Source organism: Dioscorea cayenensis, chromosome 12 (genome assembly GCF_009730915.1).
Source record: "Dioscorea cayenensis subsp. rotundata cultivar TDr96_F1 chromosome 12, TDr96_F1_v2_PseudoChromosome.rev07_lg8_w22 25.fasta, whole genome shotgun sequence".
NCBI classification, from domain to species: Eukaryota; Viridiplantae; Streptophyta; class Magnoliopsida; order Dioscoreales; family Dioscoreaceae; genus Dioscorea; species Dioscorea cayenensis.
In genome coordinates this window covers 19,465,336-19,486,980 of record NC_052482.1, presented here as the reverse complement: position 1 = coordinate 19,486,980, position 21,645 = coordinate 19,465,336, and the positions used below count along the sequence as shown (strand labels likewise).

Here is a 21,645-nt window from a genome sequence, read left to right as displayed (position 1 = left end):
ACTTCATCAGCCACAGACTGAGAATACCTTCCTCTGGTCCCTGCTAATCATTGAGCAGCAGAAGACAGAAGCAACTAACTACACAAATATTGAAATATACACTGTTTCTGCATAAATGATATGAGATATTACCACTCCATACCAATCACTGAAAGGCATAACTGGTACTTTCTCCAACCAGGAACCAAACGGACAACATGGAAATCACCAGGAAGCTCCCACTCCCATGCACTATTGGTCCCCATATTACACCACGTTTTAATCACTACATTAACTTGAACCCACTCCCATCTTTATAATCAACCAACCTCCTTCCCATTCCCTCCAGTTCATCTCACTCCTTTAGGGAACCCAGTGCTGATCACTGGAGTCTCCCATCACCTCAAAACCCCAAACAATGAATCCCAAACACTTCCTTCTCCTCCTACCACTAGTTCTCACTCTATGCCTCACAACCAGTACCGCAACAACAACAACAACACCACCACCACCACCAAAAGGTTTCAGTCGTCTAGGTGACAAGCTTAAGTTCCCAAACATGACACTAGAACACCTGGACCCAACTCTCCCTCCAGTCCTCCCTGGCCAAACACCCAGATGCTCCGTCCTAATCCTCCAACACGACTTCGCCAACACCATCGGCGCCCCACCAGCCGCCGCCAACTACACCCAACCCCCAGACTGCCCTGCTCCATGGACTCGCATCGTCCTCGAACTCTCCGTCTCCGCCTCCGCCATCCAAAAAGACCGCATCGCTGCAATCTGGATAGACGGCGTCGAAGTCCTCCGCACCACCACTCCAGTCCCCATGTCCCCCGGTGCATTCTGGAAAGTCACCAAAGACATCACCCGTTATGCCTCCGCCGTCCGCCGCCTCGCCGACTACAACGGCGTCGTCTCTATGATGCTTGAGAACTCCAATACTGAACTCCCCTGGCGTTTACAGTGCCAGCATCTCCATCCACTTCTACCGCGGCGCTGTTTCCGTCAACCCGAGCTCATACTCAGCTCATCCTACCATCAAAGGGCTTGTACAAAGAACCAGCGGATCTTATAATCCCGGTCACGAATGAGAACGGGTTCAACAAGGCTGGGTTCTGGTTTACAATCCAGAACGAGGCTACCACTGTGGCTACAAACATCCAGATACCAACAAACACGTACCGTGCCGTGCTCGAGCTCTTTGTATCGTATCACGGTGACGATGAGTTCTGGTACAACAACCCTCTCCGCTCATCATACTTGGACAAAACAAGCAACCCAAAGCTCTCGACACCGAGAACCAACGGTGCGTTCAGGCAAGTGTTTGCTGCCATTGATGGGAAGTTCGTAGGAGGTCACATTCCGATCGTGGTGATCTATCCTGGTTCGATCAACCCCTTCTTCTGGTCACCCGTTGCGGCTATCGCCGCGTTCGACATGCCATCGTATGACCTTGATATAACTCCGTTCTTAGGCATGTTGCTCGATGGGCGGCCGCATGAGTTTTCGTTTGGTGTGCATGATAGCCAACCTTACTGGCTTGTAGGCGCGAACTTGCACGTCTGGGTTGATGTTTGGTCGGATGTGACTCAAGCCGGGCTTATAGACTACAATGCACCACCATTGAAAGTGAACCGCAATGCAGCGTGGAGGAACCAGGATGGGCAATCGGAGATTGATGCTGAAGGGTTGTTAAGGTTCATTGGTTGGGTGAGTTCATCTAAAGGGAATCTAACCACGGTTGTGAGGCAAAAGATTAAGTTCAAGAGTCAAGTAGAGGTGCAAAACAGAGGAGCAGTGAAGCAAGTGGAGATGATTAATAAAGGTAGGATGACGGTGGGGTTGATGAAAGGGAACCAAGGCTTGGCCAGGGTGCAACTCATGGTGGATGCGCCGATGCAGGTGCAGACTTCGAGCGTGAACACGGCCAGTGGTGCGGTGTTTCAGAAGACAAGGTTGTATCACCAGTTGCAGGAGATAGTGGAGCTTAGTGAAGGGCAGGCGGTGAGTGTTGCAACGCTGACGGATCGGCAGGATGCTGAGGGGTCGGCGTTGTTGCATGAAGGGGAGGCTGTTTGGGGTAATGGTGCTACGAGGTCGTCGTACAAGTTTAGGGATGATACTACGTGTTATATCAGGGCGGTGAACACTGCTGGTGGCTTGGTGCAGTTTGACACTACTAGTGGATCTTGCTTGAAGCTTGGTGAGGAGGGGAAGAGGAGTGCTTCTTGATCCTTTTTTTAATAGTAGTAGTAGTATTTCATATATATATATATAAATGTATTTGCTTTTTTAGCTAGTGCATGCGGTGATGAAGGGATACTGAGATGGTGAATAAGGTGCGGTGTGAGGCAGCAGTGACTCTAATATACTGCAGTGAGAGAGAGTGAGCGTGTGCTTTCTTCTCTTTTTAATTTTGTGGATTTATGTTGTGAATTATATGTTCTCAATGGATTCTTTTTTTTGGGTTGGTTATTTCCTTTTACTATTGTCCCAGATTTTTTTTTCCTAAGTGCAGATGTTACTAATGATTTTTTTAAAAAAAATATATGAATATATTTTTAATTTAATAAACTAATAAATATTAGAGTTTAACCTTTTTTTTTTAAAAAAAAACCACATTTATTGCAAAAGAGAACACAGTATAAACCTCTACCAAAAGTAGAGGGGAAGAAAACAACTAAAACATACAAGCAGAACTACTAAAAGTGGTTACAAAACAACGCCACAAACTTAACTGTCATAACTTGCATTTGAATTATTAAATAATCAATCAACTATTATATATAACAACCATTTCATAACCTTTCTAATTTTTTTAAATAGATCATTCTAAATTTGTTGGACAAATTAGCTTCTATTAATTAAATATGAGTTTAACTAGTGGAGTATTACAAAGCACTATTCTTTTTTAATGAAAAGGTGGATAAACCACATTCATTAATAGAAAGAAACTACAAAACGAGCCGAGGCTCTACAAAATAAACCACCAGAGGTGGTTGAACATAACAACAAACAAACAAAGGGAAAACCAGAGCGGAAGTAGGGGAGAAAACTCCTAAAGGAGGAGAAGCTCCTCTAGGGAACAACCACAAAGATCTACGTCTCGCCTGGGGAAGTAGGTCTCGACGTCGAGGCAACCTGCACAACGTTTGCAGAACTTAGGAACTCCAGACTTCTCTTGATCTTTGACACGGGATCCTCAAGTTTCGCCTTTTTAGCTTCTTGGGCTGCATCGTACCAAGAAATTATCATGCAATTAATCTTGAAAATAATTGCAACAGTCGAAAGACAATTGGAATTGAAGATACGAGCATTTCTTTCTAGCCAGATATTCCAATTTATAGCTCTCACAAGCAAATCCCAGAACGGGGATAAATTTTTGGAAAGAATGCTTCTCCAGCTTCCCCAAAGGTCCACTAGGGATCCAGGGGAAAGGAAAATCCCAAAAAGCTGCCCAAAGTAATTCCAGATATGCGAGGCGAAGGAGCAATGTAGAAGGAGATGATCAGTCGTTTCAATAGCCGCATTACACAACACACAAGTAGTTGAGTGAAGGAGGTTGCATCTACGCAAAGCTAAGTTGTCCAAAGTCAAAATCTTGTTATCCCAGGCGAGCCAGTTAAAAAGATTAATTTTTTTTTTGGCAAATGCTTTTCAAAATGACAGGTGTCGTGGCACACCTCAGACCGCCGTCATTCAAGAAATTGTAGAATGATTTGACTGAGAAACAACCATTTGCCGTGAGGGACCAACGCTTTTCATCATTCTCCTCCGAGGTGAGCGCCATGGCAAAATTGATAAGATTGCGCCACTCTGGGGAATCACTCAAAAGAGACATTGAAGTGTTACTTAGGAAGTCCCGGATCGTGACATCCCGATGCAAGGCAGACTGGTAAACATGAGGCCAGAGCTACGCAGGAGCTCGCCCTTCCACCCAATTGTCCAACCAAAAGAGCGTGGAGGCCCCATTCCGAGTGATGGAGATTAAATTCTTCCTAAAAGCAGGGAGGGAGTGCATGATGCCATTCCAAAAGAAAGATCGCCTTCTGCAGTGCTTATGGTAAAGGTTCCACATTGGAGAGTTTCGGTAGTAAATTTCACTTAGAATAGCCTTACCACACCAACGGGTATCAGAAGCAATCTTCCACCACCACTTGCCAAGAAGAGCATTATTAAAATTGTGCAAGTTCAAAATTCCCCATCCTCCTTGCTCCTTAGGACGACACAGTCTAGTCCATGAAACCAGTCTGATCTTGCCCTGCTGATTATCTGGTCCTGACCAAAGGAAATCTCTGCGGATCCTGTCGATACCCTTAATTACCCAGGAAGGAAGTTTAAAGATCGACATCCAGTATGTGGGGATAGCAGTAAGCACTGAATTAACCAGGGTGAGCCTCCCTCCTAAGGAAAGTAATTTAGATTTCCAAGAAGCGAGTCTCAAGCGAATTTTGTTCAGAAGAATATCCCAATCCTGTCTACGTGGTCTTTCCCCTGAAATAGGTATGTCAAGATAAGTAAAAGGGAGGGTACCAGAGTTACAATGAATCGTCCTAACCTCGGCAATATGAGGAAACTGATTCCGCATAGCGGCATAAAGGCAGGTTTTATCAGAATTAACCTTGAGTCCCGAAATACACTCAAACAAGTAGAGTATGAGTTTGATGATACGCAGATCTTCAACACCCCCATTAGTTAGAATGAGGAGATCGTCAGCATATTGCAGGTGACACATCCTGATTCCGGTGCCACCCAGGGCCACCCCATGGAGAATACCAGAATACAGAGCATTGTTGAACATAGTACTAAGCACATCAACCGCAAGGGCAAAGAGGAGAGGAGAGAGAGGGTCTCCTTGTCTTAGTCCTCTGCGATATCTGATGTAACCACTTTGATTGCCATTGATGAGAAATTTCGCTTTGGTGGAGGTAAAAATGGAGTTAATCCAACCAATCCATTTGTCACTAAAACCCCTAGCATGCAAAAGCTCCAAGAGGAATTCCCAATCCACCGTATCAAAGGCCTTAGCAAAGTCAACCTTAAGAATCAGCCCTGGTAACCTATGCTTTTGCATATAAAAGATGAGTTCGTTGGCTGCAACAATGTTATCAGTGATACATCTCCCCTTAATAAACGCCGACTGAGTCTCGTCGATCAACCCGTTGATCTTCGATCTCAGTCTGTTTGCTAAGATCTTAGAAATTATTTTGAGGGAGGAGTTAATCAAACTAATAGGACGAAATTGCGAAGGATTCTCAGGGCTTTGGTTTTTGGGGATAAGCGCGATATTGGCCCAATTAATTCTCTCTAAATTGGCTCTCCCCCAATAGAAGTCATCGCAAAGCTTATAAATGTCATCCTTGACAATCTCCCAATATTTCTGGAAGAAGAAGATCGGGAAACCATCTGGACCAGGCGCTTTGTCCGCGTTTAGGTCAAAAACCGCCCTTCTAATTTCTTCTTGAGAGAAAGGGTTGTCAAGGGATGAGAGATCTTGCTGGAATTTAGGTCCGAGTAAAAATTGCCAATCAATTTTGAAGCGAAAGTCTTGAGTAGAGCCACAAAGGTTGTGATAGTAGGCAGTGAAAGATTCACCTATACTTTTCGTATCCGTGACTCGGGTATTGTTATGAATAACCCAGGGAATAAAATTCCTATTCCGCCGACCGTTGGCCACCGAATGAAAAAAACTGGTGTTCTCATCGCCTTCTTGGAGCCAGGTCACCCTAGCTCGCTGCTTCCAGTAGATCTCCTCATGTTTGAGAATTTGGAATAGGTCTGATCTCAAAGAAGAGTCTCTGGCAATCTCAACGTCAGTGAGGAGGCGAGTTTCTTTCAAATTATCCAGAATTTCAATATCATGCAATAAGGCCAGCTTGTTAAGCTTAATTGAGCCAAACTCCGTTTTAGCCCAATTCTTAAGTTGCTTTCTGATATAAGCAATCTTTTTGGCAAGGATGGAACTGATGTGAGCACCACCAGTCCCGAATACGGTCCTGGAAACGATCAGCCAAACACCAAGTCCGTTCGAAGTGGAAAGGACGCTGGACAGGGGAATGATTACCAGCTTCAAGTCTAATGGGCACATGATCCGAAGCAAATCTAGGGAGACAATTTTGAGTGGTTTTGGGGAAAAGTGAGTTCCACTGAAAGTTGACAAGGAAGCGATCAAGTTTAACCCAAATCGGATTGTTTTGACCGTTAGTCCAAGTAAAACGCTTCCCAAACGACGGGGGCTCAATAAGGTGGAGGTCTCTAATAAGCAATTGCGCCTGCCTGATGTCATCAAGATTAGGACAACCCTTAGACTTGTCACCATGTCCAAATAATAAACATTATTAAATTTTCGTTAAATGTTTCGAGTTAGCTAAGAACGACAGGGCCGGCCTACCGCAACTGTCCATTCGCTGATCTGAGTTACATAGAGCTACTCTTGGAAGGCTAACAAGCGGTACAATTAAAAATTCTTCATAGATATTATTACTTTTTAAAAGTAATTATTAAATATATATATTTAAAAATTAAATTATTTATGAAACTTTTTTTTTTATATATTTAATCCCAAGTTGCTATGCTAAAAGTATATCTCATTGACATCAAATAACACAACCAACAAGCAGGTTACAGTTATCTCCAAGTAGCAGAAATTCAACATGAGTTTCAGCATGGTTCTCATGATGAAGCAAATCACTAACAAAATAGAAAAAGAAGTATCCTGACACCAGACCATTTTGACGGAAGAAAACCAAAATTCAGATCTATGGTTTCTTCAGATTATTCATAAGATGAAAGGAAATGAAAACAATCTACTCAGACACCGGGCATGCAGCCTCAAACTCATGTTGCTCTTTGCGACACATATCGAACTCATTTGTGTTATAATACATGCAGCTTGCATAAGCATCCATCTCTTTAGGGCACTTCTGATGAAGTGACTTCAGCCTGTACATAAATGCATGAAAATGCTCATGTGTTAAAAGCTTTCCATATCTCAGATGATCAATACATGGACTTTTTCTTTTGCATTTGAGCATTCACCAGAATGTCTTAGCTAATCCCTGATGTTTACAAACTATATGGCCATCAGTAAGACATTATTGCTCCAAATGATTTATTGTAGTCCAGTGTTCAGGAATTCATAGATAAAAATGCCAGAAGAATGCAACACTCGCCGTTATATACACATAATTTAAATTTAGAGAAAATATATGATTCTAAAATATAATTACAAACAGAAGTATAGAGTTATTTAGGAATCTAAGATAGTTACAGTATAATTACAATTACTAGAGTCAGAAGCAATTGAGAATGTCCAAACTGATAGTCATTGTTTGAAGTGTGCTAACCATTACAGCAACTACTACACTATGAATCATATCACATGAGGTTTCTAAGGGATTATATCAATAGCAAGTCACTATGCTTATATTTTCAATATTCAGCAGCCTTTTGTCAACAGAACAATGAAATACAGCACAAGTAAAACAAAATCATCAAACCTATTTTCATGAGGATGCAAGGAACACTAACCAAACTTATCCAAGATTCATCACAAATTTTCTTTTTGATAATTTGTTTTGCATAAATGTCCAAATAACAGGCAGACTCTAGGCTTCAAATACATGAGCAACATTGAAACGGGCTGATAGCAGAAAGATGCCTCGGATAACAGACCAAGTTTCAAAACAAACTGATAAAGGACTTATAAGCCACTAGACACTATTCATATGATATCTTCAACAGTTTTCTTTATTCCGCACAAACTTGAAAATGAAGCTACAATTCACTGATGTTGCAAAGTTGTTTTTTGTTTTCATCTTTTTTTAAAAAAATTTATTTATTTATTTATTTATTTGGTAGGTATCTGCTAAGTTTATGATATCATCAATTATATTCAGTTCCATTAAAGGGATCAAATCCAATAAACATTTATCCTCATCACTGATCCAAATTCCTTAAATATGATATCTAGATTTTAGTCAATTAGATTCTTAAAATTTATACGGAAGTTAATATTTAACATTGTTTCAGAAGTATCATCAAAATTCATCTGCATTGTCATATAATTTCTTTATTCCTCCTTGATGAACTTCTATCCTCCTCTTTAATAAATGACCACTCACAAAATAGTTGAGTTCATTACCATACTCTCTAATCGTCTCTATTATCTAAATAATTGAGTTCAAAACCTCAATCAGAAAATTTTATTGAGTTACATTAATAAAGTTCAAAGTACTTAGCCATTTCTTTCTTGATTTTTTCCAGGAAGGATTTGTTACATCAATCCACTTTGCAACATTCTTTTCTCAAATAAGTTCCTCAAATACTAAGCAGCCATCAGATCAAAACCCTTGATTTAAGAGTCAGTAGCTCCTCATATCAATAAGGAAAACAATAGAATCATCATACTCAGAGAACAAGCTCGCACTTTTCGATCCACAAACCACCCCATACCCCAATTCCAAAATTGATTCAATGAAAAGGTTGCATAAATCCCTCAAAGCTCAAATTTTGCTAAAAATGCATCATAGATCATATCAGCCCCAATTCCACACAGAAATCCAATCGCTCCTCATTTCGATCACCATTTCATTTCTATTCGAGAAATAATCACATCGAATCCAATTTGAAAACCCTAATGACCATATCTAACAATGGCCACCGATCGAATGCTCTAAATCACAAATGCGAGATGAAATTCAAGGAGATACTCACAGATTGACGACACAAGCAGTGACTTGGCGGCCCTTATCGAGGCACTTCTCAGGGTTAGCGTCTTTCTTCTTGCAGGTGATGAAGGCCATGTTCTCCGAGCGGCACCTCACTGCGATGTGCTTCGACGCAGCCATCAACACCGATGAGGTCGGGATCGGCTCCCCCGCCGCATCAACGCTGCTGCTTGCCATCCCCGCCGCTGCCAAGAGATCGGTTCGCGCTTCGAGATTGTGATGAAGAGCTCCCACGAGCAATGGAACTTCTCTCACGCCGGCGAGTTGAGGAGAGGATCGTGTGCGTTCACGGATTGGATCCGAGAGCCCAAGATCCGATAAGTGCTATTGGGCTGGCCCAGGCTTGGATTCTCCAAACAATATCTTAAGAATGCTGGGAATTGTTTGTTTTGAGAACATTTAAAAAAATCAATTTATTATTCCCAGTTTTAAAAATTCAAAATTAAAATAATAAATAATTAAGCACCCAAATATCCATCTTTAAGAATTCAAAATTTAAAATTCAAATAATAAAATAACGAAATGATAATTCAACTCGGTTATACATTCCATTAAAATAACGAAATGATAATTCAACTCGGTTATACATCCCATTATACATCACAAGAAATCCAAAATTTAAAAAAAAAATATATATATATATATAGGATATATACTTATTAATCATGCCTCCAATTTCCTTAATTAACTACCTCTTTCCTGGAGTAAATTTTTTGAGAAGTCACTAAACTTTAGTCTATTTTCAAATCAGTTATCAAACTTCAATTTAAATTAATTTGGCCACCCACCTTCGATTTGATTACACCGACAGGTCACCTTGTGAATTCTCACACTCCCTTGCTTAGTTGGCGGCCAAAAAATTGAGTCAAATTAAAGCCTTTGCTTTGTTGGCAGCTAGAGTTTTTGGTTGGAGTGATAGGTTACCAGAGATTGGCCATACCACGAAAGTTACCCACATCAGCATCACCTCTTTCGAGAGTAATGGTTGGGATATGATTTGACTTTGGACAAGACTAGACATCATCTCACCAAGCTACACCTCCATCTTCACAAAGCTTTGGGTTCATCTCGTCTTATGTAGGATGTTGTAAACTCCATTCTAGTGTCATGTCCAAACAGCCAAGTAAACATCATCCTCTTGCAGGTGTGAATGAGAGTTAGATAGCAGCGATGTCGGTGAACTGGGAGAAGTGACCATCGGGTGAAGAAGCACCAAAATATTGTAAGATAATTCTTTTGAAACCCTCAAGTAGACCTGTCCAAGGGCCGGGTTACCCGCCCAAGCCCAAAGGCCCTCCCGAAAAATGGGAGGGCTTGAACAAATATATAAGGCCCGATGCCCAGGCCTTGGACAAAAAAAATCATTTTAAAAACGGGCCGGGTTTGGTTTTCATTGTTAAAAGACCGGCCCGGCCCGGCCCGGCCCAACCCGAATTATAAAATATGTTTATTAATTAATTTTGTATGTATATATTTATATATACATAATTGTTTGAATTGCCATTGATTATTTATTAATTAGTTTTCTATATACTTATATAATATATATTTATTGTTGATTACCATTGATTATAATGGTTTGAATTTTAGTTGTTGTAGTTGAATAAATATTTGCATTTGGTATTTTAATTTTTAAGTGTTTTGTAGAATAATATTTGATCATATTCACATATTAATATTACTGTTAATTTTTTTTATAACTTACACATTATTTGATGAAAACTTATTTGGACAGGCCTTGGTTAGAGGTCATTAAATTTGGGCGGGTTCTGGCGAGGGTTAAGGCCTAGATTTTTGGGCTGGGCCGGGTTTGGACGGGCTTAAATTTTAGTAATTATGGATGAGGCCCGGCCCAACTCAACCCATGGATAGGTCTACCCTCATATAATGACTTTGATTTCTTGGATAATCCTAAACTTCAGAGATTTGCATAATGTGAGTTTTATGTCTATTAAGGAGGTAGGGTCTTAAGGGTTTTGATAATGGGAGTTGGATGTTGTTTTGTTAGGTGTCTTTTAGATTTAGGGACAAATATATAGTTTGATCGTCTTTATTATGTTAGTTGTTTTTAGGTAGGGTTTTGACATTGAGTTGGATGTGGTTTTGTTAGTTGTTTTTTAGGTTCAGGACAAATATATAGTTGACATTGAGAATGACTATTGTTTCAATGGTGTTTTTCAAGTGCAAGAGATAATTTTATTTTATAGTTCCTATATGGATGTAAATAAATTATACCAACGGGCTTCATTGTGGTCCCCCCACAAACAAATTTAGAAAGTGGTAATTATCTTGGGTGAGCACTAAATTTTTGCCCGATATATCACTTTGAGCACACAATTTCAATTCATATCAAAATGAGCATCTGACATCTATTTCATTTAAACGGGAGGGCATTGGGGCTATTCTGACAGGTTTGGCTGACGTGGATTGAATAATGTTGGCATGGATGTTATTTTTCCACGTCATATTCATGCATGGACATTTCATGCAAGAAACTAGAACATGTGGCCATCCAACTAATGCACGTCATCTACCACGATTGCAAAGCAAAACCATAAACCTAAAAATTTGCCATGGATTTCGGTAATCTCGGCCGAACCATAGATACAGGTTATCTACTTGCTGAGTAATCTAAGCTACTTCACTGAATTCTCGGGCTGCTGCTTGGAAGAAATGGTGCCAAAGAAGCTTGAGACAACCATCACAAGCTAAGTACAAAGACCCTTTACTAAAATCTTTGTGGCAATATCCACCACCATCACCACTACCACTATTTCTCTCCTTGCCTTCTCGTCCTTCCCTTCAAGTGCCGCCTCCAAGAGTCTTACAAGGATCTCTTCCCCTCCACTTCCATTGCTATTTCAATCCTCCATTAAAGAAGAGGCAAGCTCCAAACACACTATTTTCAGCACTTCCCCATGTTCCTAAACTCTCAAGATGCCATTGAGCAAGTAAAGACACCACCTTCTCCTATTCATCTTCCCCCATAGCACTGCCTATAAGTACTTCAAGCAAGACAAAACCCCAACATCAAACCCAATTGCCCGCAAAACCTGCTTAAAATCCAACCCAAACATGAGAAAAATCAGCTAAAAATCACAATTTTTTTAAAAAAAACACCTTGAGAATGTCAAGGATCTTGGACACATCCTCCTTCATGAGATGCCAGCGAATGTCTTTGGAGTACATGAGATGAAGAGTCTCAACTTAGACCTTAACATCATCGCAATCAGAGATCTTAACAAAGGTGAGGAAGAGACCTCTGTTGTTTTGACTACGAGTGGGTCTTCATGTAGGCAAAAGGTCTGCCCAATCTACGCTTAAACCAAATTGAATTGTTAATTAGTTGTTTCTTAATTTAATTCATAATGGATTGCTGATTTGTATGCATGTTTAGTTTTGATCATTTTTATTTTTTTACATACCAATAGGATGTTTGTGATTTGTTTGCCATGAATGGGATTTGATTTAGTAAGTGCAATTTTTTCCACTCTATGTCTGTAATTCGTAGCCATTTTTTTTTTCTTCTGATGGGAATGAATTCTGGTCTAATTTTTAATTACTAACATTATTTAGTTGATCCATGATAAATTTGTAAGTCTCATGGAGCTGTTTGTTGTTACTGAATTTAATTCATAGTGAATTGTTGATATGTATATATGTTTAGTTTGGATCATTAGTATTTTTTTTTTATATAATAATATGATGTTTGTGATTTGTTTGGACTGAATCTGGATGGAGAAATTCAAATCAGAATCTGAAATCCGATACAATGTAATCATTATATATGAACCTAACAGTCAAATCCATTTGTTTATTTACTCTATTAATATTTAGTTATGTTTACTTATTTTCAATTTTTTTAAAAAAATTAGTTATTTAAAAAAATATAAAATTATAAAGTAATATTTTTTTAAGAAAAATTGTTTATTATTTGGAATTTTTTAAAACAATGTGATTGTTGGTGAATTTTATCCATAATTATAAAATAAATAAATCACATTTATTATAAAAAAAATTAGAATACAAAGAATGGTAGTATAAATGGCTCCCAGCTATCAGGAACGAGATAAAGTGGACCCAAAAAAAAAATAATAATAATAATAACATGGGATAGCTTTGGATCTAGTCATGCATGACGAAAGACGGTTCATAAAAATTTAGGATCAAACAAATTTTATTTTGTATAACTATCCTTTCTAACACAAAAGAGTCAAAGAAAAAAATAATTTTGCATTATGCAACTAGCCTTTTAACACGAAGCATAATACAAATTAAAAACTTTAATACTTGAATCTCACAAGTTTAAAAATTCACTTAAAAAAATAAATATTCAGTTAGAAGACATCGCACCAACAAAAATAAATATTGATATAATACCCTAATTGATTCCTCTACTTTTTTCTCTTTTTTTTTATCTCTCTACTCATAAATGCCTCAAAATAGTCTCTCTACTCTTGAAAATGAATCTATTTAATCCTTTTAGGCTTGAAAAATGGTACAATTATTCCTTATATTTTCAAGAGTAGAAGGATTAGTTGGGAAGAGACTAAGAATAAAGAGACTAAGTGAATATATTTTCAAGAGTAATGAGACTAGTTAAAAACATTTCCAAATAAAGAGACCAAAAAGGAAGAGAGAGAAAAGTAGAGGACAAATTTCGGGTATTATACCAATAAACATCTGTCATCTTCAATACGCTGATGACCTTATCATCTTCTCGGCAGGAAGTGAAGAAGTCCTTCTCATTATCAAGCTTATCCTGTACCTCTTTGAAAGGTACCTCTGGTCTTACTATCAATTACAACAAAAGTTGTCTTTACTCTACAAATTATGGATACAACCTAGTGCTACTTCAGCTTCGATTCTTAATTGTGTTAGGGATTGTCTTCCACTCAGATACTTAGGAGTCCCAATCTTAGGAAGACGCCCCAAACGTGAAGATTGGACGAAATCAACATCGATGTCTAGAGCCAAACTATCTTCTTGGAAAGTCATCTATCTCTCCCTCAGGGGTTGTCTCACTCTTCTAAACTCAGTCCTTTCTTTCTATTCCCACTTACTGGATGTCTGTTTTCAAATTACCATCTTGGGTAATTAAAGGAGATAAATAAAATCTATCAGAGATTTTTTTTGGAAAGGACTGGACCTAGGGTTCAAAAGGTATACGCTTGGTTGCTTGGGATAGATTATGTCGTCCATGTAGCATGGGTGATTGGGGCATTCTTAACCTTCATTCCTATAATAATGCTCTGATAGCTAAATGGTGGTGGAAAATCTTTACTGGGCAACAAGGGTGCTGGTCTAAAATTATTCACCTAAATTACCTTAGTAGAGGGCCTCTAGGGCCACTTTTCCATTCCCTGCCTCAAAACAAATCTTTTTTCTGGGCGGGCATCACCCCGATTCTACCCGCTTTTAGAGTTTGTATCTCAAAAATAGTTCAAAATGGTGCTTCTACCTTCTTCTGGTATGACAATTGGCTAGGTGGTAGAGCTCCTAAAGACCTGTGGCTGACCTTTTTAATGATTGTTTAGAACCCTGGACCACTATCAGACATCTTCCTATGAATATCTCTAATCGAGTGTCTCTCTTTCATGAGCCCTCCTCTGAAGCTCTTCTATCCCTCCTGCAATCCCTTCCAGATTGTTCTTCTTCTCAGGAGGATATGTACATTTAGACTTTAGAAAGAAAAAGCTTCTTCTCAGTTTGATCGTTCTACAAATTCCTAGTAGATGGTGGAATGCGAACTCCACTCTATCCCACCTTTTGGAAAGTGGATTGCCCAAGCAAAGTTACACTTTTCTCTTGGCTTGCTAATGAAAGCAAAATTCTAACTCTTTTCAATCTTGCAAAGAAAAGTTGCAACTTCTAAAATGCGACAGATACTTATGTTCTGTGTTTTAAAAATTCAGAAACAGTTGACCATCTTCTGTTACATTGTGATTTTGCTAATCACATTTGGGCTTTTTTCATGCTTAATCTCAACTTTCACTTGCTTCCAAATTCGCTTGAAAAGGTTTGGACTACCTAAATTCCGTCCATAAAAGAGCGCCATAGCATCTTCTGGGATTTTCTTTCCATAGCAATTTTCTTGAATATTTGGCTAGAATGAAACAATCGCATTTTCAATCACACCCACCTTTACACAGCCTTAATTTTGTTTAAAATCTCTCATATGCTTCTTAATTAGTTTTCTGCAGCTAGAGACTCGACTCAGCAAATCTCCAATGATTTCATTCAGTCTTTCAAGTGCTCTCTCGATTTCCTGAGCCCTAGATCATCTAATCTCGCCAACAGCTCAGCCCCCGCTCAGTACCAAGAGTGATCCTTCTTTGCTCGACTGAAATGACCTTTGTTGCCTTTTGGTGAACTTCTCAATCGTTGGCCAGTGGTCTTTAATCAATGTTTTTTTGTTATTGTCTGTTGTGGTTCTAGGATTGTTACACCGCTGGTGATGTACTCCTATTAACTTGTTTGTCTTTATTGTTTTGTGGCTTTGATTTTTTCCGTTTCTTCTTTTCTTTTAGTCTACTTGTGTTATTTGTTCAATATTTATTATTTCTGTTTTTCTAATAATTATGTTGTTTATCCACTTTATTAAAAAAAATAAGAATAAACCAATTGTACACAGTAACATCCATCCCTAAACATTCAAATTTTTAAATAATAAAATAACAACAAAATAAAATTATAATTTAAGTTATAACAGGAGAGTGATATTTTATTCACTTCTAAAGTTAAAAGTTGAGAATTTAAACTCCTCTCAATTCAAAAATAGTAGGCTTATATATATATATAATTCAATTTAATTTCACATCACAATATCCATCCCTTAAAATTCAAATTTTAAGATTCAAAATAATAAAATAAATGACATGGCAATTCAATTATACATCCTATTAATATCCCTAAAACTTTAAAATCAATATGTACACAAAGAAGAACAAAATCAAAATCTTAATTTAGTAGACGAATCTATAGGTTTTTTTCTTCTTTCAACCATGTTAAAACCAGAAACTAGATTTGAAAACAATCTAAGCTCCAAATGTTCCAAAGATAAGAGGATTATATATATATATATATATATTAGTTCCGCCGGTGTGGTTTGTGGGTTTTAGGAAACACTCAAGCACTCATAGAAATCTCACACAAACCAACAAAGAAAGAGACACACGACATTGATAACCCAGTTCGGTATCACCTCGCCTACGTCTGGGGGGCCAAGTCCGGAGATAAACAATCCACTAAAATAGGTAAAAATAGATGAGTACAAAACACTTGTCACTCACACTCTCAACAATAAAGATCACTACTCTCTCTAGATTGTCTGGTGCTCACACACTCTCCTCCAAAAGTCACCTAAGAGTCACACCTACAATCTACGAGCAAGGTAGCTTATATAGACGCATCAACGTCCCAAATATAGCACATACCTTTTTTAGAAACTCCGCGGCTACTAATTTAAAAACCTTCCGAAACTAGCTGTTGCAACTTCTGTTGTAACATAAGTTGCAACATGGCCCCTCACTGCGACTTGATCGAGTTCGGTTACGTTGCGAGCGACCTCAAGACCCATCAACCTCCCGTCCATGTTTTAGTCCGAGTCGATCATGGACAAATCTTCCGATCCCGATCGCCGAGAACTAGCCTACCTCCTCGGGTTCCTCATCACGCGATCCTCTCGCAAAGGGCCGCACGTCCCTTGTGCGTCTTCATGAAACTTGCCAAACTTAGTCTTCAATTCACCTAAATTTGGTCTTCAAAGATTCTCCAAACTTGATATTTAATTCACCCAAGTATGGTCTTCAAATCTTGTCGTTAATAGACTTCAATCAATCTTCATCAAGGATTCTTCAAATCATATCTTCAATTAGCCTTCATTCAAACCATGAATAGATATTTCTTCAATTAAGCTCCACCATATTTAGTCTTCAATCAAATCACCTAAATATGGTCTTGATATGATCTTGTCTTCAAATAGTCTTCAAGATAATTTCCTCCATGTTATAGATTTACTAAAAATAGCCCCACCAAAATCTTCAAGATGTTTTGCCTTGCAAACCAAGTCTCCTTGCCATGTCACCATGGTTGCCACATCATCCTGCCTTTGTGTCAAATCATGCCAATTAAATAGTGCGGTTGCACTAACAATATTTTTTTTTTTTCATTTTTTTAGATCATTTTTAAGCCGATCATTATGAAAGATGATATCATCTTTCATGCTTCCATTTAGGTAATTAAACTTCTCATCTCATGACTAACAAATTAAGATCAACATATAATCTCAATCTAATTTATCATTTAAAAAAAAATTGAGGCATTGCTCATGCTTCTGCATGTAATTATTCAATTTAATAACACATAACTTTGTTGAAATGTCAACCTTTGATTGATTAATAAATAGTAATAGAGAAATCTTCAAAATTTGACTTTAATGAACCACATACGAAAATTTAATGTGTTAATAAATTATTCATTTCGTTATTCAATGACTACTTCATGTCGTAGCTATTAAATTAATTTGACTAATTCTATATCCCCCGAGATGGCAAGATCTTAAGATCACAAAATACATGACCATTATTATTATTATTATTATTATTATTATTATTATTATTATATTAGGTGAAAAAACTCCGATTTAAAAATTTTATTAAGAGATAAACAGATACAGAAGTGCATTATTTACATATTTATCGACTCCTAGAGACTTATTAATTTGGTCATACAACACATAAGATAATGAAAAGGTCATCACATGCACTCATAAGATTTACCAGAACTATATCGAATTAATAAATCTCTTTTTTACTATGTAACTTCTCTAGCATAAAACTCACTTGAAATCTATTTCAACAATATCATAAATAGTACCTTAGCTCAAAAGCAATAGATGAATAATATTACTACAATACCCCCATCCACCTACTATCATATTCAATACAGTGAGCTATACGATGCAGTGGTTGTCCTTGTTATCATTCTCAAACCTTAGGAGGGAAAGCACTTTTCTGATCAATGGGTTTGCTTCTTGGATTTTAGGTTTCATTTAATTATTATATTGGAATCTTTGAATATGATGAAAGGTCCATCACCCCACAGTTCAAGGGTCCATGATGAAATTAATAAAAATAAAAAAGTAACATGCATTAAATCCCTTAGTTTAATTGTTAATTATTCGTCATTTGTGATGGTATTTGTTTTTTGAAAATGTGACAAATGGCATTTAATTGTGCCCTTGATCCATGTTCTTTGTTTGTCTTGATGCATGTGAAGGTTATATATATATATATATATATCTCATATCTTATCTAATTAGAAATCATAGTTATCTAGTAGCGAACAATCTCAATCATCAAAATAGAGAGATTTAATTATGTGAAAAACCAAGCCATTAATTGTTTTAATTAATGATTTTATCCCTAAACATAGATATACTATAAATAAACTATTCTTTTACTTTGTATGTCATGGTCTCAATTTGGTGAAACTTATAAGCAAAGACCCACCTAAGTAAAGTGCCATGACCCCAGAGGGTCTTCACCTGCGCGGTTGGTGTGTTCTACTGTTCTTTTGATGTAAGGCCTCACAAACATTTTCTTTCTTTTTATTTATTTATTTAAAGATATGTGATAAACTATAAATTAAATACATTAGTTGAGATTTGGGGTTTGGTTGTACCTTTGTTTTTAATAGAAGTCGATTATTCACTTTTTTTTTAAAAAAAAATAAATTAAATAAATTAAATACATTAAAGTAGATAAAAAGTCTATAGAATTAGGAACCCAATTCTCTAGTTAATTAGTACGAAACTAAGAGAACAAAAGATAATAGTTACAACTTGCAACAAAACAAAATGATGAAGGAATTAGATAGGCTTAAAATCTGCTTTAAATAGATTTATTTTTTGCATATATGTTAGATAGTCATAGGATGTGTTTTTAAAAAAAAAACAAATAAGTTTTATCATTTATTTTTTATAAAATTTATTATTATTATTATTATTGTTGTTTAAAAAATAAATAAATCACACTTTAATAAAAAAAAATTGAAAAACACAACAAGGAAAACTCAAAATGTATATGATGATTTAATCGATACTAATACAAAAAAAGATCCAAAATCATCATGAGAACCGAAAGGCACAAACAACACTATAAAGAGAAAACAAACTTACCAAAAATTTAGAGAGGACTTAAAAGAAAAATAAATAAACCAATCCTAGATCCACCAAAGATAGAAGTGACACAATATTTATTATTCCTTTTCCTATCAAATATACCAACAACCATTTATAAATGGTGAATGAAATTCATTAAAAGAAATGAGTAAATACCAGTAAATTAAGGAGAAGTAACATCATGTAATATGCACACAAAATATATAAAAGTATAAAAACACATTACATATGAAATATTCATTTACTTATTTAACAAAGTTCGTATATACTTGTATAAACATTTTCCTAAAATTCATAAAGATTCTCTTTTTCACTACAGAAACCATAAATCACTCAACCAAAACTGCCCAAGGTCAACTACCCATAAATCAAAGTCCACTAAACAACATAAAAAAAATCCTTACAAGTCTTCATCACCAAATTTTTTTTTACATATATGTAACTTTGAGGCATAATTAACTCATTAACTTCAATTGAATGGCGCCCCATGACACCCCTCCTAAAGTCAGAAACTAATGTGATGCCTGCATGTGCCCTTATTATATATCCTCTGACATGTTACAATACAATATATATATATATATATATATGAATACTATAGTATACTAAACAAAATTGACCCAAATAAACTTCTCAACCATAAGCACCTCCAAGAAATTCTTTAGCCCTAAAGATGATGATGCCCAGCAGTCAAGAAGCTCAACAAGAGTCCCTCCAAAGTTGGCAAGACAACAAGTTCTTCACCAAGCTTCTCTCCAAGGAGAGTTCCTTAGCCAACCCTTCTTTTAGGGTTTACTATGGGGTTGCCTCTGGTGCAGTGCCCTTCATGTGGGAGTCTCAACCAGGGACCCCTAAGAACACCATGCACACCCCTACACTCCCTCCACTCACTCCTCCACCCTCCTACCATTCCAACCTTCACAACAAGAAGACTACCAAGAAGAACTCCAAAGGACATAGCAACCTTATAAACACCATACTCCCTAGGCTGGCTCTCAAGAACAAGACACAACCATCATCTCCAGCTTCTTCACCGTTGTCATCATCCTCCTCTTCATTCAATTCTTCGGGAAAATACCCGAGGAGACGCCAATCTTGTAGCACAAGGTTATCATTCTCTTCCGCCGGAGACGAGGAAGATTCAGATGATATCGGCCGCTCGCCGAGGTCAACCTTGTGCTTCGGCATGCGCCATGGTGCCGCCGGAGTGATCATGAAGAATGCCTTGTTATGCATTGTTGGACATGGATCAAACCAAGGTAGCAGCTCTAATTAATTAATTAATTAGCTGTTGTTGATCATCGTCCATGTCTTTGTTCTCTTTCTCTGTTATGTGGTTGAATTAGTAAGAATAATCATGTGGTGGTGGTGGCTAATATTTGTAAGATCAACAGAGTCATGGTTAATTAATATTTTCTCTTGCCAATTAAGCCAAGATTTCTGTTGTTTAATTTTGGTAATTAGATGAGAACATGAAATCTAATAATATGTACAGTTGGGTATAGCTTGGATGTATTAAATTTATAGGGTGGAAAGATGGTTGCATCTTCCTACATGGTATTTATTTTGATTGGTATTCTGAGAGAGATGGGAGCAGACAAGAGAGAAGGTTATGTTAATTATTTCTTTACAGTACAAGGACCACATTACCTATTATGGCTTCCTGAATATCAAAACAAGAGAAAGGTGATTCAGTCTTGGAAACAAATTAAGTAGATATTGATTTGATTGTGCATCTAAAATGAACTTTGGGATTAAAATAATAATGATAATAATCAACACTAATTAATTAGTAGGGAAACATGCATGAAGATCACATTGAAACAGGGAAGAATATATAAAAATACAAGAAAGTGATGTAGGAATGTGGCAATTAATAATAGGTAGGGGAAGTAACAGTCAATTGGTGTGGGATTTTAAAGCAATGGGGTCCATTTATTTTGTGGCCAGCCTGGCATGGACCAGACCCACCCACTATTTGGGCACATCATTGGGTTCAGTATGCTGAACAACTTTCCATTCAATTTGTAGACTGTCAGATGATTTTGATCTAATAACCTAAAAAGTAATATATTATATTATTTTTAAATTTATAACATTAAAGTAGAAATTCTTTTAAATTTTATTTTTGTCAAAAAACATCAGTGTATATAAGTTGCCATTACATGTTATAAGTGGAGAAATAGAAAAGGTGAAAACTAAATTTTGCTTGTCTTGATGCATGTGGATTGAAAAAGATTATTTTTTTAAAAAAATATTATGAATAAACATAGATTTATTAGAAAAACGAAACCAAACGAAACCAACAGAGACTTGAAACAGAATTGTAATAAAAGAATTGATGGATGAGAATCAATATACATAAATATGCTTAGTATATGATCATGTGATATTGTGCATGAGCTGCATGAGCTGTTTATTTGATTTATGTGGACCATGAAATCTTTGCTATTAACTTTGTGTGGGCATAGACATCTAACTCATTGAAGACAGTGGGTGGTGCTTAAACAGGACCACAAATTAAATATACACAAAATTGGTGTTCTAAATGAGGATTGGACATGGATAGAATCAAGAAGCAAAAAGCACTTTTCTTGAGCGTTCATTGCATGTATTCTTTTGTGCCTTTGTTTAGTCCAAGCCATTGCCTTTGGTTGGATTACAAGACAAAAAGAGACTCATTTTTATTGCCAATAAAACAAAGCATGGAATGTATGCTATGTACGGAAGGGCACCATATTCTTATTCAGA

At 37.1% G+C, this 21,645-nt stretch overlaps 3 protein-coding genes across 3 annotated transcripts; 2 read left to right on the top strand and 1 right to left on the bottom strand.

The window, feature by feature from the left end:
• Positions 1 to 538: 538 nt before the first annotated feature.
• LOC120273274 (peptide-N4-(N-acetyl-beta-glucosaminyl)asparagine amidase A-like) lies at positions 539 to 2,214 on the top strand. Its single transcript, XM_039279902.1, has 2 exons — positions 539 to 890; positions 947 to 2,214. Exons 1-2 carry the CDS (start codon positions 539 to 541, stop codon positions 2,212 to 2,214), a joined length of 1,620 nt encoding a protein of 539 aa, XP_039135836.1.
• A 4,338-nt stretch (positions 2,215 to 6,552) lies between these two features.
• On the bottom strand, positions 6,553 to 9,037 carry LOC120273096 (NADH dehydrogenase [ubiquinone] 1 alpha subcomplex subunit 8-A-like). Its single transcript, XM_039279745.1, has 2 exons — positions 8,698 to 9,037; positions 6,553 to 6,924 (listed from the first exon to the last, which is right to left on the bottom strand). Exons 1-2 carry the CDS (start codon positions 8,886 to 8,888, stop codon positions 6,789 to 6,791), a joined length of 327 nt encoding a protein of 108 aa, XP_039135679.1. The 5' UTR covers positions 8,889 to 9,037; the 3' UTR covers positions 6,553 to 6,788.
• A 10,439-nt stretch (positions 9,038 to 19,476) lies between these two features.
• Positions 19,477 to 20,324, top strand: LOC120273874. Its single transcript, XM_039280612.1, has one exon. It carries the CDS (start codon positions 19,568 to 19,570, stop codon positions 20,168 to 20,170), a length of 603 nt encoding a protein of 200 aa, XP_039136546.1. The 5' UTR covers positions 19,477 to 19,567; the 3' UTR covers positions 20,171 to 20,324.
• The last annotated feature ends 1,321 nt before the right edge of the window (positions 20,325 to 21,645 follow it).